The sequence below is a fragment of the Vulpes lagopus genome, chromosome 2 (genome assembly GCF_018345385.1).
Source record: "Vulpes lagopus strain Blue_001 chromosome 2, ASM1834538v1, whole genome shotgun sequence".
Lineage (NCBI taxonomy): Eukaryota > Metazoa > Chordata > Mammalia > Carnivora > Canidae > Vulpes > Vulpes lagopus.
The window spans coordinates 51,819,980-51,837,095 of record NC_054825.1 but is presented as its reverse complement, the minus strand read 5'-3'; the positions used below and the strand labels follow the sequence as shown (position 1 = coordinate 51,837,095).

The 17,116-nt window shown below is 41.0% G+C and overlaps 1 protein-coding gene across 1 annotated transcript in view; it reads left to right on the top strand.

Annotated features, from left to right (window-relative positions):
• The first annotated feature begins 576 nt into the window (after nt 1–576).
• HACD3 (3-hydroxyacyl-CoA dehydratase 3) overlaps nt 577–17,116 on the top strand; it is a 39,634-nt gene continuing 23,094 nt past the window's right edge. The window contains exon 1 of the mRNA XM_041743164.1: nt 577–818. Coding sequence (XP_041599098.1) covers nt 732–818 — 87 coding nt within the window. The 5' untranslated portion in view covers nt 577–731. The remainder of the gene's footprint in view (nt 819–17,116) is intronic.

Genomic DNA, 17,116 nt, shown 5'->3' with positions numbered 1-17,116 from the left:
CCTCTTTCCACAGTTCTTCCCCTATAACCATCATCGTCCTTATTATGTTTGCAATTGCAGGGTTCCAGGACAGCAGGGACTGTCTCTTGCTGCTGTCGCTCCAGGGTTTAGCTTTGAAGCCCAGCGCAATTAGTAGACACTCAATAAACATTGAATTAATAGGTGATAGAATGGGAGGGACCTTCCAGATACACCAGTCCCACGCTGATCAGTCCTTCATGCCTCCATCATTTTTCTAATGAATTTATTGATTAATTAGAGACACGGGCAGAGACGTAACAGGGAGAAGCAGGGGAGCCCCAAGGACCACGCCCTGGGCCAAAGGCAGGCGCTTAACCGCTGAGCCGCCCAGGCATCCCTCGTTTTTCCTTTTTAAGCCTGTCTTAAAGCATCGCGCGGGGGAAGAGGGCAAAGCGCCCCGCAGGCACCTGCTGATTCCCGAGCTCCCCGGCGGCCTCCTCAAGCTGCGGCGTCACGGGCGCAGGCCCCGCCCCCTCCCACCTCTGCGCGGCCCGGCCCCTCCCCCTCCCGCGGGCGCCCGCGCCGCCCCCGCCCCCAATCTTCACTGCGCAAGCGCAGCCCGAGAGCGTGGGGCGTCTCGAGGTTGCCGGCTGCCGGCGCTCCAGAGCGCGGGGGTTTGTGGCCTGCGTTCGGCCGGCTCCAGTCGCTCACTCCCCGAGGCAGGCAGCGAGGCGCCGCGACCGTCTCCCCGCGCCCCGGGCAGTGTGGCCATGGAGAATCAGGTGCTGACGCCGCACGTCTACTGGGCTCAGCGACACCGCGAGCTGTATCTGCGCGTGGAGCTGAGTGACGTGCAGGTAAAGGCCGGTGCGGATGGCGGGACGAAGGCGGGCTCGCATCCTGGGAGCCGCCGATCTCCCCCATCCCCTTTGTCCCGGAGCGCGCGGGAGAGCCTGCAGTGCGCCAGCGGGTTCGGCGCCCCGGTGCACTTTGGGCGTCCAGGCCCAGGCAAAGGCTGGCCCTCGTCGAGGAACACCCGCACACCTGGGGCCTGGGGCGCGACCCCCTGAGGGCTGCAGGTGCCTTCGGAGGCTGCGTGAGCCCTTCGCGGCCCTCGGAGACTGCCCCGGGCCTTCTCTTTGTTCGCAGTCTGCGGCCTGCTGGAACCCGCTCTCGGCCCGGAGGCCTGGCCGTCGAGGCTCGGGTGTGCCGAGGCCCCTCGAGTCGTGGGAAGAGCTCTTTGGGCCCGGGGTGCAGAACGACAGCGGCTTGCAGGGTGGTGGCCGGACGTCCCGCGCTGGCCAGGAGGTCCCGCCGGGCCGGTCCGACGTTCGCAAGGCCAGCCTCTGCCCCCCGCCCCCACCCCGAGGGGCCACACCCACCTTCCAACCGTTCAGTGACGGAAATCATTCTTATTAATTTTAATTTTAAAATCCACAAGACCCAGAGAAAGTGGATTCCCTCCCCCACCCCCCACCCCCCGTTTTGAAGGGTTGGGAGCTCAGGCTTGCGGAGTTGCATAGAGAACTTAAAAATTAAGTTACATCGAGCATTTATGTTTGATTTCCTTAGCCCCCTGTGTGAACAAGCCGATGCCTCCTAAATGGTTGGAGATACCAGGACCTGTGTACGCCCTGCCTCTGTCCAAACCATTCAGGATTCCAGGTTTTGAGAAACTGGAGTTTTTATCTCGAATGTTCTTTCTCCAGTCATCCTGACTCCCTACTTCTCCATGACACCTATGGCGATTTGTAACCTCCTTCACTCCATGCAACTTTCTCTGCCCCTGAGTCAGTTGTTTATGTTTCTGTCTGTCCGCCTGTCTGGCATATTTCTTGCAAAGTGTAGGTGCTCTTTGAAGTGTGGATTTGATTTTGTTGAATTAAGTCTCTGTTTCTGAAATTTAAACCTGTTTTCCCGCTGAAGGATAAAGACAGCCCTGGCCATAATGCCTTTAAATAGGATGTGGCATTGCATGGCGTGTCATTTAATGTGTTAAACCAAACTGGATTATATTTTTGCATCAGAAGATGAGTAAATGTTCTGTACTGCCTCCCTCTACTCTGCTCCAGGGTGTTGCAGTAAAGAAGGAAACAATCATTATTGATGGGGATCAAAGTCTCCATCTGGAGAGGGTTTTCAGTAAGTGTGGAACATGTGTTATGACAGTCTCTTTTTAAAAAGTAATTTAGTCAAGCATTATGTAGACCAATTAAACTCAGGCCCTACCCTCTCTAGGTGTCATGATGTAATTAAGGATGTACTATTCTGGGATACTTTTCAAAGCCGCAAACACTAAAGGTGTTTTTAGGGGACTAGGATGGTGGTGGTGGTCAGAAGAAATAGAAATTAGTTGGACAAGTGAAAGAATGCATCATATTTATGTTTGCCTTGAGAGAGCTAAACCTCTTAGTTAAGAAAGATGAATATGTGTTAATCATATTTGGTATATTTAGAAATATGAAAGGCATACATTTGTAATGTATTATGGTTAAAGAAATGAAAAGGTGGAGGAAAAAAATGGAAGTTTCTTTTGGAGAGAGAAATCCTTTTATTTCTGGGAAAAAATACCTCCCCTCCCCCCCAAGCAATGTGTTAATACCACTCATAAAAGAAATCTACCACGTGTGAGATACTAGAGATTTACAGAGATGAGTCAGACAGCCTTGGCTTTCGAAGAGCATACTATCTAGAAGAACCATACAGGCAAAAAGTTTTGTGTAGGCATATGTTTATGGTTGAATTGGAGTTAAATATGAACCAGGTCTCTGGTGTTAAAGGAATTTGTTACCTCTCTTATGTTTAGTTAGAGATGGCTTCCAGGAATGAGATGAAGTTTTCTTGTCAAACTGAGATTAGAAGAACTTTCTAGAAAGAGAAAGGCTTAGACTCTTAGGTTGTCTGACTTATATACCATGTCAATGCACAACAGCCAAAGACTGCCAGGGAAACACCTCTGGTTAAAAAGTTGGGTTTATTACACATTTCAACAAGGGAGAGCATAGCCCATGGGGGACAATGCTGTCTCACTAAGGGAGTTAGAACTGATTATAGGATTTGGATGCTGTCAGAAAACAGAGGCAATTCTGTGGTTGGTTATCAGAATAAATCTTATCTGTAAGGAGGAGAGACTAGTAAAAGAATAAAAGTAATTGGTAGAGAAGTAGCAGTCTCATTTTGGCCAAGAGAGAAGTATTGCCTGGTATTTTGGGGGTGGCATAGTGGCCACATTTTTGTCTGTGCTTATGCAAAATTATGAAATGACCTGTGTTTCATTTCATCAAGGTTTCAGAATAACCTTGTCCGAGGTTGGTATTCTGTGACATTACATTCAGTAGGAGAATTACATGGCCGAGTTGTGAGTGACAGGCTACCCCTGAATGTGAAGGCTGCTCTTTAAAAAAAAAAAAAATTCTCACTTAATTGCTCCATCTAGGGCTGTGGAACTGGTAATTCAGGCTCTGGATTGAGCAATTCACTTATTCAATGAAAACCGTTTGTGGAGCTCCTACTCCTATCTCATTAAGCTAGCTGCTGGGTTGTTGGACAGCTCTCTGTTGCTCCCTGTTTTTTGGCGTTTCCCACACCTTGTATGTGACTGACATTTACTGTCGAATTGCTGTTTGAGGGCATCAGCTTTGTTCCCTTCCCTTTCTGAGACACAGAGAACTGTCCAGTTTTCACATCTTTATTCTGTCCTTGGAGATGCAGGGCTAGTGCCTGCTGAGAAACCACTACTGATGTGAGGGAGGAATGGTGTACAGTAAAGACTTCCAGTGGCAGCATTGTCTGTGTTTGAGGTAAGCAATAGCAAAGATGCCAGCTGGAGTCCAGTGGGCTAGGGCAAGGTTATTTTCAAATAGAGTTTATTTTCAAGATAAGCATAATAGACAAGTTTGTGCCAACAACCATAGCTGTTAAAGCATTTGTTCGTTTGTCAAGGTTTTGGTTTGTAGATTTTAGTTGTATATAGACAAAGTGCATACCTTTGTTTGGGAGCTGTTTGACAGATACTGTCCTTGTTTTTACTTGGTGGACAGTCTGGTAGAAAGAGAGGTAACCAAAGACATGAGATTGGGTTCTTGTGCTTCTACCTCCCATCTGGTGGCTATGGATGATTCACGTAATCCTATGTGCCTCAGTGTCTTCATCTGAATAAATGTGAATACACCTAATTTACAGGATTGTTTTGAGGTCTGAATGGATAATGGATTTGAAAGTGCTTTGTAAATTCTAGTTTGCTCTTCTTTTTTATTGTTTAAGATTTTATTTATTTATTCATGAGAGAGACACACACACAGAGAGAGGCAGAGACACAGGCAGAGGGAGAAGCAGGCTCCATGCAGGGAGCCCGACGTGGGACTCGATCCCGGGTCTCCAGGATCAGGCCCTGAGCTAAAGGCAGCGCTAAACTCCTGAGCCACCTGGGCTGCCCATCTAGTTTGCTATTTAAGTGAAAGGATTACTATTATAATATTAAACTTTAGGTGAGAGAGAGAAACACAAAGAGCAGTAGAAAAGGGTAGAGTCTATTAGCAGAGTTTTCCATATGTCAAAACATATTGTATAGCAGAGGTGGCTTTGCATATTAATAGGAGAAAGGATCAACCATTCATGAGGTTGTTTGGGGATGGTTGGTAATCCAAATAGCAAAAAGATAAAATAAGATCTTGCCTCATGTCATACACAAAAGTCAATTCCAGATGGTTAATGACCTGAATGCATAAGGCAAAACTAAAAGAAAATAGGGGAGACTATCTTTATGGTATTGCAACAGGGAAGAATGTATTAAACAAGACACACAAAACATAAATCTTAAAGATTAACAAATGTAAGGCAAGTTGGAAGAAGCTATCACTGACAGATGACTAGCATCAGAAAAATATAAAGAACCACTTACAGATCAATAAGAAAAAGAGGTATTACCCATTAGAAAAAGGGGCAGAAAATATAAGCAATTCAGAGTAAAAGGAAATAAGAATGGCCAATAACCCTGAAAAGATACTTGATCTCAATTGTAATAAGGGATATGTAAATTAAAGGGATAGTATTTGTTAGAAAATGGTAATTTTTTTTTACATTAGATTGGGACAAATGAAAAATCCAACATTACCAATTGTTGGTGAGATTGTTCAGCAATAGGACATTTTTATACAATTCTCCCCCCAACCCCACCAAAGACCACCAGAAACATCTTGTTTTTAAATTTAATTTTATTTATTTAAATTCAGCTAATTAACATATAGTGTATTATCACTTTCAGAGGTAGAGTTCAGAGATCCATCAGTTGTATATAACATCCAGTGCTCATTATATCACATGCCCTTCTTAATGCCTGTCACCCAGTTATCCCAATCCCCTTCTCACAACCCTCAGTTTGTTTCCTATGATTAAGAGTCTCTTATGGTTTGTCTCCCTCTCTCATTTCATCTTGTTTTATTTTCCCCTCCCTTGTCCTATGTGCCTTTATTTTGAGAAACACCTTGTTTTAACAGTGGGTTTATTGCTTGTTTCAATGAGGGAGAACACATTTTGGGAACCGTGGGATGTCAATAAGATGGTTTTAGAAATAAGTGGTTATAGGATTTGGGCTTTGGTTGGATGATTGGGAAAGGGCCTAAGGAAGTAGGGATTCATTTTAATGGGATGCTATTAGAACGTGGAGACAATTCTGTGATTGGATATTTTGTGGATGGCCCAGTGAATGACTTGTTCTTAGACAAAATTATGAGTTGACCTTATGTTGTGTCATTTTATCATGGTCTGAGTAACCTGAGTTGGTTTGCTATTTTTTGAGATTGTTTATGTTCAATAGGAGAGCAAAATGGCTTTGCTGTGAGTTTTAGACCAGTTTGTAATAATTTTCAGATCTAGCTGTGAATGTTAGATCAGTTTCAGACATCAGGACTGCCTATTTTCTTGCTTAAAAACAGTTTTAAAAATCATAAATATCTTTCTATATATAGTTCATTCTTCTGTACACATAAATTTAAGCAAAATAAATTGGTGAAATTTTTCCTAAACCATCTTCATATTTTAGTCTACTCTTCTGAATCGCTTTTCTACTCAGAGATGTCATGGTCTATGTTTTCCCACATAGTATCATCCTCCATACCATTAAGAGGACTAGTAATGCAGCATTTTTGGAAGATTGCCTTACTGTTATCTCTGCCATTTTTTTTTTTCAAGTCATCATGACCTATTTATAAGTTTTGATGATGGCACTTTCTTGATCTGACCAGACGATGTCAACAGAATACTTCCAGATGAGAACCAGGACTCCTACTCCTTCCTCAGACAGCTTTCAAGTGTTTTATTGACTGAAGAATAGTTGCAACTGTCTAGTCATCTGAAATAATAGCCAAGTTCACACACGTCAGGCCCTGACAGCCATGTTACGGCTGCCACTTTGCCAAAGCACTTGTAAGGCGCTGCTATCAATTATATATGCTGATTTTAGAGATATTAAATGTAAAAAAATGTGCATTTTAGAATTGATGAAACGTAGCAAAATTTGGAATTGTCAGGTATTAAGTTGTAGTTTTTAAATTCCTGAGACAGGATGAGCTTGCCCAGGTAGAGAGTATAGATCAGAGGTTACCAACTCAAATGCCCAAAATAGTGGTAGTGTAGTGTAGTACGGTGTAGTAGTGTAGTGTAGTGATGAGGACCCCAAATGTGTTTGAGCCTTAATTTGAATCTCGGTTTTGCCACTTGCTGACTTTGTAATCTCGGGCCAGTCATATAACCTCTGTAAGCCTCAGTTTCCCATTTGTAAAATCCTTATAACAATAGTACTATTTTTTTTAGTGCTTTGTGTCTTTGTGTGTGTGATCTAATTATGTGGAACGTTTTGAACGATACCTGGCATATCTGAGTGCCCAGTAAATGTTTGTGAAGTGAGCTGGGTGGGGAGTGTGGTTAATTAGAGAGGATAGGGTTCATCTTAAGGGAGGAGCTATTGTCATGTAAGAATGCAGATCTGAGGTTGGCATCTGATTTTCCTAATTGGTGAAAGAGAAGCTGGGAAACCAGATTTTTTTTAAAAGATTTTATTTATTTATTCATGAGAGAGAGAGAGAGAGAGAGAGAGAGAGAGAAAGGCATCCTGAGAGAAAGGCATCCTTATGATGCCTTAAGAGAGAGGGAAGCACAGACACAGGGAGAAGCAGGCTCCATGCAGGGAGCCTGACGTGGGACTCGATCCCGGGTCTCTGGGATCAGGCCCTGGGTGGAAGGCGGCACTAAACTGCTGAGCCACCAGGGCTGCCCAGATTTTTTTTTTTTTTTTTAATGAAAGAAACCTCACAGTTTTACACTGGATTTATTTAACAAATACATGTAAAGGCTTATTGTGTGTTTGGGAGTCTTCCAGACTCCAGGACTTGGGCCTGAGCATGGGTGATGGAGGGCTCTCCTCTCAATGAAATTTATGTACTAGAGCTGGTGGTGGTGGTGGAAGAGTTATAATCAAAGTGAACAAGTTCATCGAATAGTTCCAGATAACAACAAATGCTATGGAGAAGGCAAAACAAGAAAAATATGAGAAGGGGTCATGAGAATTGCCACAGATTGGGTTGTCAGGGAAGGTCTTTTTGAGGAAGTGTCATTTGAGCAGAGACCTAAATGTGAAGAAACTGCAAGATTATGAGGACTGAATGTTGTGGGGAGAGGGAACAGCTCCTGCAGAATCACTAAGTGGAAAGTACTTGCTGGTGAAGTCAAATTAAAAATTAATCCATAAATAAAACAAAATCAATTCTCTGTGGCCTATAAAATATTTGGCCCTTTTAGATGCCAATATATGGCAGAAAACTGATAGATGTTAAAATCTGTTGCTGGGGCGCCTGGGTGGCTCTGTCAGTTAAGCATTGCCTTTGGCTCAGGTCATGATGTCAGGGTCCTGGGATCGAGTCCCGTTGGGCTCCCTGCTCAGTGGAGAGCCTACTACTCCCTCTCCCTGTGCTTGTGTGCACATTTTCTCCCTCCCTCTCCCAAGAAAATAAATAAAATCTTTAAAAATAAAAAATAAGAACTGGTGGATATAGGAAGCAGCCCAGGGTTGAATCCTAAGCTACTCAGCCATTTAGAAGTTGAGCAGAGGAGAAAGGACAACAAAGGATAGAAAAGGAATAACATGAAATAAAATCCAGATGGTGCCTTTAGTGTGTGTCCTAGAAGCCATTTCTGTGGGGTGTAGTCACCTGTGTCCTGTGCTGCTTAGGGGTTAGGTACGATGAGGTTATATGTCTATTGGATTTGCCAGTATGGAGGTTATTGATCTTAATAATAACAGTTTCATTGGAGTGGTGGTGATAGAGACTAGATCAGAGTGGATTCAAGAGTAAATTTTTTTTTAAGAATTTTATTTATTTATTCATGAGAGACAGAGAGGCAAAGACATAGGCAGAGGGAGAAGTAGGCTCCCCTCTGAGAGACCAATGAGGGACTCAATCCCAGGACCCTGGGATCATGACCTGAGCCAAAGGCTGATGCTCAACCACTGAGCCACCCAGGTGCCCCAGGAATTAAGACCTTGAAGAAATGGCTGATTATTCCAAGCCTGTACTAGAGAAAATTCATAGTCAAAGGCTACAAAGTTGTGTCAGAATAACATAGGAGCTGGTCTGAAGGGATTTCCACTGGCCAAATTTGTGATCATTTGAACAGCAACAAGAATAAGAGTGGATTTTGACCAAGGGAACTAAAATCTAAATCTAACTAAAATAAAAGATCCATCAGTCCACAGTGATACTTAAAAGGAAAGGAAGATGGTGATGCTGAGGGAGGCTTAGTGGAAGGGGCAGGACGTGGGTGCAGTTACAAAAGAGCAGTGCCAGGGATCTGGAAGCGTTCAGTATCTTGACTTTGATGGAGGGATGAACCTACACTTGTAATAAATCCTATAATACTTACACATGTGCACTCAAATGAATATAAGTCAAACCGGGAAACTGTAAATAAGGTAAGTGGGCCATATCAATGTCCATATCCTGACTGTGATACTTACTATATTACAGGTATGTAAGATACTGTCTTGGGGAAAAATTGGGCAAAGAGTGCTTTTGGTGTTCCTTCTTATCACTGCACGTGGCTTTATAATTATCTCAATACAAATTGCAGTATAAAAAAATAAAGAGGGAAAAGAGAGAGAAAGGGAAAATCCTTACAGAAGAACGCCAGCTAAAAAATGAAGAAAGAATGATTGAATTAGGGCAGCCCTGGTGGCGCAGCGGTTTGGCGCCGCCTGCAGCCTGGGGTGTGATCCTGGAGACCTGGGATCGAGTCCCCCATCGGGCTCCCTGCATGGAGCCTGCTTCTCCCTCTGCCTGTGTCTCTGCCTCTCTCTCTCTCTCTCTCTCTCTGTGACTATAAGAAAGAAAGAAAGAAAGAAAAGAAAGAAAGAAAAGAAGAAATACCCATGTCACCTATGCAATATTCTTGTCAAAAATGATTAATATGAAGGGATGTCCAGACAAATCCAGAACATGATACATTTTTTGAGGTAACTGGTGTGGATTAAAAATAATAAAAGTAGAAGTCTGTGTTAGGTTAAGATAGAACAGTCAGATAGGAATGTATGAATGTTGATTGGATTTATTTATTTATTTATTTATTTTTCAGGCAAAAATGTAATAATGGTTTAAAAGTAGCCACATCAAGAGCTCCATTGTGAATTGGGCTCTATTTTCTCTTCCTTTGAATCTGGGCAGGTCCTGTGGCAACTTAATTAATAGAATGCTGCAAAATGATGCTGTGGCCAGTTCCAGTCCTAACCTTTTTAAGAGGACTGCCAGCTTGTGCTTCTCTCTTCTTTCTTTTTAAATTTTATTAAATTAATAATTAAATTTAATTTAATTTAATTAAAAAATTTTAAATTTTATTAAAATTTTATTTACACTTTCTTTTTTTTTTAATTTTATTTATTCATGAGAGACACACAGAGAGAGGCAGAGACATAGGCAGAGGGAGAAGCAGGCTCCCTATGGGGAGCCTGATGTGGGAGTCGATCCCAGGACCCTGGGATCACGACCTGAGCCAAAGGCAGAAGCTCAACCACTGAGCCACCCAGGTGTCCCTCTTAGAACACTTTCTATTAAGACATTTCCTCCCAGAACTCAGCAGCCCAACTGTGAGAAACCCAAATCACACAGAGAGGTCACACATACAGGTACTCCAGTCAGCAGTCCCAGCTAAACTCTCAAATGACAACCAACGTCAACTCTGAGCCATTGGAGTGACTCATCTTGGATGTGCCAGCCCAATATACTACAGAGCTAGCCAACATCACATGGAGCATAACTGTCCAGCTAAGCTCAGTCACCATGCATAGCTTAGTTTAAGATAATAAAATGGTTGTTTTAAGCAGTGAAGTTCTGCATTACAGTAGGTAACTGAAACAAACATTTTTTCAGGCAATTGTTTGAATAGAAACTTTAGTAGAAGATACAGAATTTTTGTTTCTAGGTGTGAGAAAAGTGTGGTCATTATGTAAGAGAACGTCCTTGTATTTAGAAGAAGCATGCTGAAAGGTTCAGAGGTAAACTGTCATGATGTCTGCAGTTGGTGAAATGGTTGAGAAAAGTCGCATGTATAAAAAGCTAGTATGATAAATATAATCAATTGATGAATGGCATGAGTATTCATTATACTGTTTTTCTCCTCAGTGTTTTAAATGCATTAAAATTTTTTCAAAATAAAATATTGGGTTGAGACACTTTTTTTAGGAGGGATGCCCAGCACCCGCCTGTGTATTTGGTGATTCACTAGAAAGACCTTTGAGATTCAGTGTATAGTTGTACTCCAGGTGGAGTGCAGCGAAATTCCATGCAACAGGGCTTCTTCTCATCCTCTCAAACCTTCCTGTGGGTGTACACTTGAGTTGCTCTTTTTTTCCAGCGGTGAAAACTGCAGTGACTTATATGTAATGTTTCTGCCCAGGGAAGCCCATTAGAGAGTTAGCACTCACGTACCCAAATTCTAGACTCCCAGAAGGAAAGTTGGTGTTCACCATTAATCACATTGTCTGTAGGCACAGTGAACCAACTGTTAGGGGATGGAGGAAAGCCAGGTTTTCCGATGCCTGCCAAGGGCTGATATTGGAAACAGTACCTTATGAAGATAGCAGCCTCATGCTTGTTCTATAACTTTCTTTGTGCATATATTAATCACATACATGTGCAAAACTAAATATTGATGATTTATTTATTTACATATTTTATTTGAGAGAGAAAATAAGTGAGAGATATCAAGTATGTGCACAAGCCAGGAGAGAGACAGGGGGAGAGGAGAAGCAAACTCCCCATTGAGTAGGGAGCCCAGCTCAGAGCTTGATTCCAGGACCCTGGTACCATGACCTGAGCCAAACGCAGATGCTTAACTGACTGAGCCACCCAGGTGGCTTAAATACTAATGATTTAAATGAGATCTAAATGTCTAAAGGCTTAGGTAGCAGTCCACTGAACTCTGTAATTCTGTCAGAAATTATGAAAATGGGATGAAATCCATCCTAACTCCCATCCCCAGAGGTCTTAGCACTAAGCAGAGGAGTTAAAAATCATTAGTTGGCTCTTAAAAGATTATAAGATTATATAGCCCAAGTGTACACAGTTTGAAGATCTAAAAATGCTCATGAATTTAGTTTAAAGTGATCACAACTGGTAGAGGCCAGCTCGTAGGTGCGTGGCAAACGCAGATCCTGGTGACAGAGCTGTGCTGATAATCAGAGTTTTAGACAAAAATGTATTTTCAGAGATAGAAAGGTCATTTCATAATGATAGAGGTTTGAATTCACCAGGAAGGTAGAACAATATTAAAGTTATATGTAACTAACAGCCTCATAAATACATAAAATAATAGAATACATAAAATAATAGAAGGAGAAGGAGAAACAGACTAGTTGACAATAGTGTGATTGCTCAGTAATTGATAGAATAACAAGATAAAATCCAGTAAAGATATAGATTATGTGAACGAATGATTAGCAGTAAATCCAGTAGAACACTGTATCTAAATTCCAGAACACACATTTAAGTTCACTCAGAACATTTATGCAGTTTGACTCTATAGTGTTTCCGAGTATAGGTCTCCACAAATTTGAAAGGATTAAAATCATACAGAGAATGCCCTCTGATCACTGTACAGTTCAAGTGGAAGTTAATAACAAGATAACTGGAAAATCTCATATGTTTGGAAATTAAATATTTCTCAGTAACCCATGTGTCAAGAGAGAAACAATAATGAATACTAGGAAATATGTCAGACTGAATAATAATGAAAATACTACATTCAAAGCTTGAAATATGCAACCAAAGTAGAGGTTGGCAGGAAATTTATATTCTTTTTTTAAAAAATGCAGCTGACATATTAGTGTCAGGTGTACAGCATAGTGATTTGACATCTATATACATTATGAAATGATCACCACAGAAAGTCTGTTACATCAGTCACCATATAGAGTTACTATATTATTGACTAGATTCCCTTTACCTTATATTCCCATGACTTAGTTTTATTTTATTTTTTTAAAGACTTTGTTTATTAGAGAGCAAGCATGCGAGTGTGTACAAGCCAGGGGAAGGGGCAGAGGGAGAGGGAGAAGCGGACTCCCCTTGAGCAGGGAGCCTGACGTGGGCCTTGATTCCAGGACCCTGGGATCATGACCTGAGCCGAAGGCAGGTGCTTAACCGATTGAGCCACCCTGGCGCCTCTATTTATTTTATAACTGGAAGTTTGTACCTCTTAATCTCCTTTACCTATTTCACTTATTCCCTTACCCCTCTCTTCTCTGGCAACTACCGGTTTGTTCTTTGTATTTATGAGTGTTTCTGTTTTGCATTTTTGTTTTGATTTTTAGATTCCACATACATGTGAAATCATACAGTATTTGTTTCTTTCTTTTAAGACTTACTTCACTTAGCATAATAGCCTCTAGGTCCAGTCATATTTTCACGAATGGCAAGATATCGTTCTTTTTGGTGGCTAATATTCCATTGTGTATATATGCCACATCTTCTTTACCCATTCATCTGTTGCTTACGTATTCTTGCCATTATAAATAATGCTGCTGTGAACGTAGGGATACATATATCTTTTCAAATTGGTGTTTTCATTTCCTTTGGGATAAATACCCAGAAGTAGAATCGCTGGATTATATGGTAATTCTACTTTTAATTTTTTGAGGAACCTCCACACTGTTTTACATAGTGGCTGCACTAATTTGCATTCCCATCAACAGTACATGGGGCTCCCTTTCCTCCACATCCTCACCAAGCTTTTTTAGGGGGGTGGAAAGGGAGGATTTTTTTTTTTTTTTGGATAATAGCCATTCTGACAGGTGTAAGGTGATATGGTTTTGATTTGCATTTCCCTGATGATTAGTGATGTTTAGCATCTTTTCATGTGTCCGTTGGCCATCTGTATGCCTTCTTTGGAAAAATGTCTATTCAGATCCTGGGCCTATTTTTAAATTGGATATTTTTTTTGATGTTGAGTTGTAGATGAATTCTTGATAGATTTTGGATATTAATCTCTTACAGTAAAGATCACTTACAAATGTATTTTCCCATTCAAGAATTGCCTTTTTGTTTTGTTAATTATTTCCTTCACTGTGGAAAAGCTTTTTAGTTGGAGGTAGTCCTATTTGTTTTACTTCTTTGTCCTTGCCTGAAGAGACAGCTCCAAAAAATTTTTTTTCTTTTTGTTTAAGATTTGTTTTAGAGAGAGTGCGTGCAAGCATGAAAGCATTGGGGAGGGGCAGAGGGAAAGGGAGAGAAAGAGTCTGAAGCCTACCGAGCTGAGCATGGAACCTGGTGTAGTGCTCAAATTCAGGACCCTGAGACCATGACCTGAACTAAACCAAGAGTTGGATGCTCAACTGGCTGCGCCACCCAGGTACCCTCCCCCCAAAAAAATATTTCAAAGACCAATGTCCAGGATTTTACTATCTATGTTTTCTTTTAGGAGTTTTATTGTTTCAGGTCTTACATTGAAATTTTTAATCTATAATCTATTTTGAGTTTATTTTTGTAGATGGTGTGAGAAAGTGATCCAATTTTATTCTTTTATTTGTAGTTGCCCAGTTTTTCCAACACCATTGATAGAAGAGACTGTCTTTTCCTCATTGCATATCCTTGCCTCCTTTGCCATAGATTAATTGACCATGGAAGGGTGGCTTTATTTCTGGGCTTTCTGTTCTGTTTCATTAATTTATGTGTCTATTTTTTTTATGTGTCTATCTTTGTACAAGTACTATACTAATACTATTTTGGTTACTATAGCTTTCTGGTATGCTGTGTGTGTGTGTGTGTGTGTGTGTGTGTGTATATATATATATATAGTATATATATATACTATAGCTTTGTTATTCCTATAGTTTGAAATCAGGGAGCATGATATCCAGCTTTGTTCTTCTTTCTCAAAATTACTTTGGCTGTTTGGGTCTTTTTGTTGCTCTGTACAAATTTTAAGATTATTTATTCTAGTTCTGTGAAGAATGCCATTGGTATTTTGGTAGGGAGTGCATTTCATCTGGAGATTGCTTTGGGTAGTGGACATTTTACCAATATTAATTCTTCTAATCCATAAGCATGGAATATATCTTTCCATTTATTTGCATCCTCTTTATTATTTTTTTTTATTTGCATCCTCTTTAATTTCTTTTGTCAATGTCTTAGAGTTTTCAGAGCACAGGTCTTTCACTTCTGTAGTTAATTTTTTTCCTAGACTATTTTATTCTTTCTGATGCAATTGCAAATGAAGTTGTTTTCTTAATTTCTCTTTCTGGTAATTCATTATTAGTATATAGAAGTACAGCACATATCTGTGTATTGATTTTGTATCCTGCAACTTTATGGAATTCATTTATTCTAGTAGTTTTTTGGTGGTATCTTTATGGTTTTCTGTATATAGTTTCATGTCATCTGTAAATAATGATAATTTTACTTTTTTTTTTTTCTTACCAATTTGGATGCCTTTTGTTTTTGTTTTTTTTTTTTGCCTGATTGCTGTGGCTAGGATTTACAGTACTGTATTAAATAAAAGTGAGGAGATTGGTCATCCTTATCTTCCTGATCCTAGAGGAAAAGCTTTCAGGTTCTCACCATTGATTATATATGATGTTAGCTGTGAGTTTGTCCTCTATGACCTTTATTTTTTTATAGTTTACTTTTTTTTAAAGATTTATTTATTTATTTATTTATTTATTTATTTATTTATTTATTTATTTATTTAGAGAGACAGAGACACAGGCAGAGGGAGAAGCAGGCTCCATGCAGGGAGCCCGACGTGGGACTTGATCCCCGGTCTCCAGGATCACACCCTGGGCTGCAGGCGGCGCTAAACCTCTGTGCCACCGTGGCTGCCCCTCTATGACCTTTATTATGTAGAGGTGTATTCCACCTACAAGGACTTTGTTGAGAGGCTTTATCATAAATAATGATAAATTTTATGTACTTATCATTGGATATTAAATTTTGTCAGATGCGGGAATCCCTGGGTGGCTCAGCGGTTTAGTGCCTGCCTTCAGTCCAGGGTGTGATCCTGGAGTCCCGGGATCAAGTCCCACGTCAGGCTCCCTGCATGGAGCCTGCCTCTCCCTCTGCCTGTGCCTCTGCCTCTCTCTCTCTCAGTCTGTGTCTCTCATGAATAAATAAATAAAATATTTAAAAAAAAATTTTTGTCAGATGCTTTTTCTTCTTTATTGAGATGATTCTGTGACTTTATCCTTCATTTTGTTAATGTTGTGTATCATGTTGATTTGTTTGCTGGTCTAATATTGGACCATCTTTGCATCCCTGGAGTAAGTCTCACTTGATCATGGTATATGATTCTATTAATGTATTGTTGAATTCAGTTCACTAATTTCATTTAAGGCTTTTATTTATTTTTGAGAGAGAGTGCAGGAGGGGCAGAGGGAGAGGGAGACGCAGACTCCTCACTGAGCAGGGAGCCCAAAGCAGGGCTTGAGCCCAGAACCTTAGGACCCCAGGCCCCCAGGCCGCTGAGATTATGACCTGAGTCAAAGGCAGATGCTTAACTGACTGAGCCAACCAGGAGCTCCTAATTGCTAATATTTTGTTGAAGATTTTTGCTTCTGGGTTCATCAGAGATACTGATATGTGTGTGTGTGTTTTTTGTTTGTTTGTTTTGTGTGTGTGTGTGTGTGTGTGTGTGTGTGTGTGTGTTTGTAGTATCTTTGGTTTTGGTATCAGGGTAATGGTGGCCTCATGGAATAGCTTTGGAAATGTTCCTTCCTCTTCAATTTTTGAAATAGTTTGAGAAAGATGGATATTAGTTCTTCTTTAAATGTTTGGTAGAGTTTACCCTTGAAGCCATTTGGTCCTGGACTTTTGTTTGTCAGAAGTTTTTCAATACAGATTCAATTTCATTCCTTTTTCCTTCCAAGTGATTTAGAGTATAGGAAACACACTGAGATGGGCAAGAAGTGACTTGGGTAGGAAACTTACCCCCAAGACATTCTAGAACTTTATTTAGCTTTAATGAAAATATTTACATCAAACCGCTGTTTCCCTTACTCAGGAACCATGCCCCTGGAAGTGTAGCCTCTTTGCTGAGGTTCCCTAACTCCCCCTTCCTGCCACAGATCATCTAGAATTTGAAGCTCCTTTGGGTGAGCATCTCAGCTTGAGATCTGTACTCCCACTGGGGAGGTTCTCAACATGAAGCTTGGCTCAAATGCCCCTCCGCCCCCAGCCTTCATTCTTTCCCTTTTCCTAACACTCTTGGCTGTGAATAGAGCATGTACGTTCCCTCTCCCCATTGGCATACCCCCTTTCCAACCTTCTGCCTTGTTGGTTTCCTTCAATGCCTGATGGAGCACAGAGAGCTGAGCCTGCAGGAGAAAAATAAATGAATTAGTTACAGCACTGGAAACAACATACTGCTCCTTGCTTATTAATTTGTGCTGGGAGGTAGGAGGTGAGTAATTTCTCATCCATTAAAAAAAGAATTAAAAAAAATAAAAAAAGAATTAAGTAGTTTCACTTTAAGTTATGCTATTAAAGTCATGTAGCAATTTCTGGGAATAAGTGAACAATTTGGAGAATTTTGATCTCTTCTAGTGTTGGTTCGGATGGGGGTTAAGAGCACAGAGCCTGAGGGAGGGATGGAGCCTGAGGGAGGGATGCGCACAGCA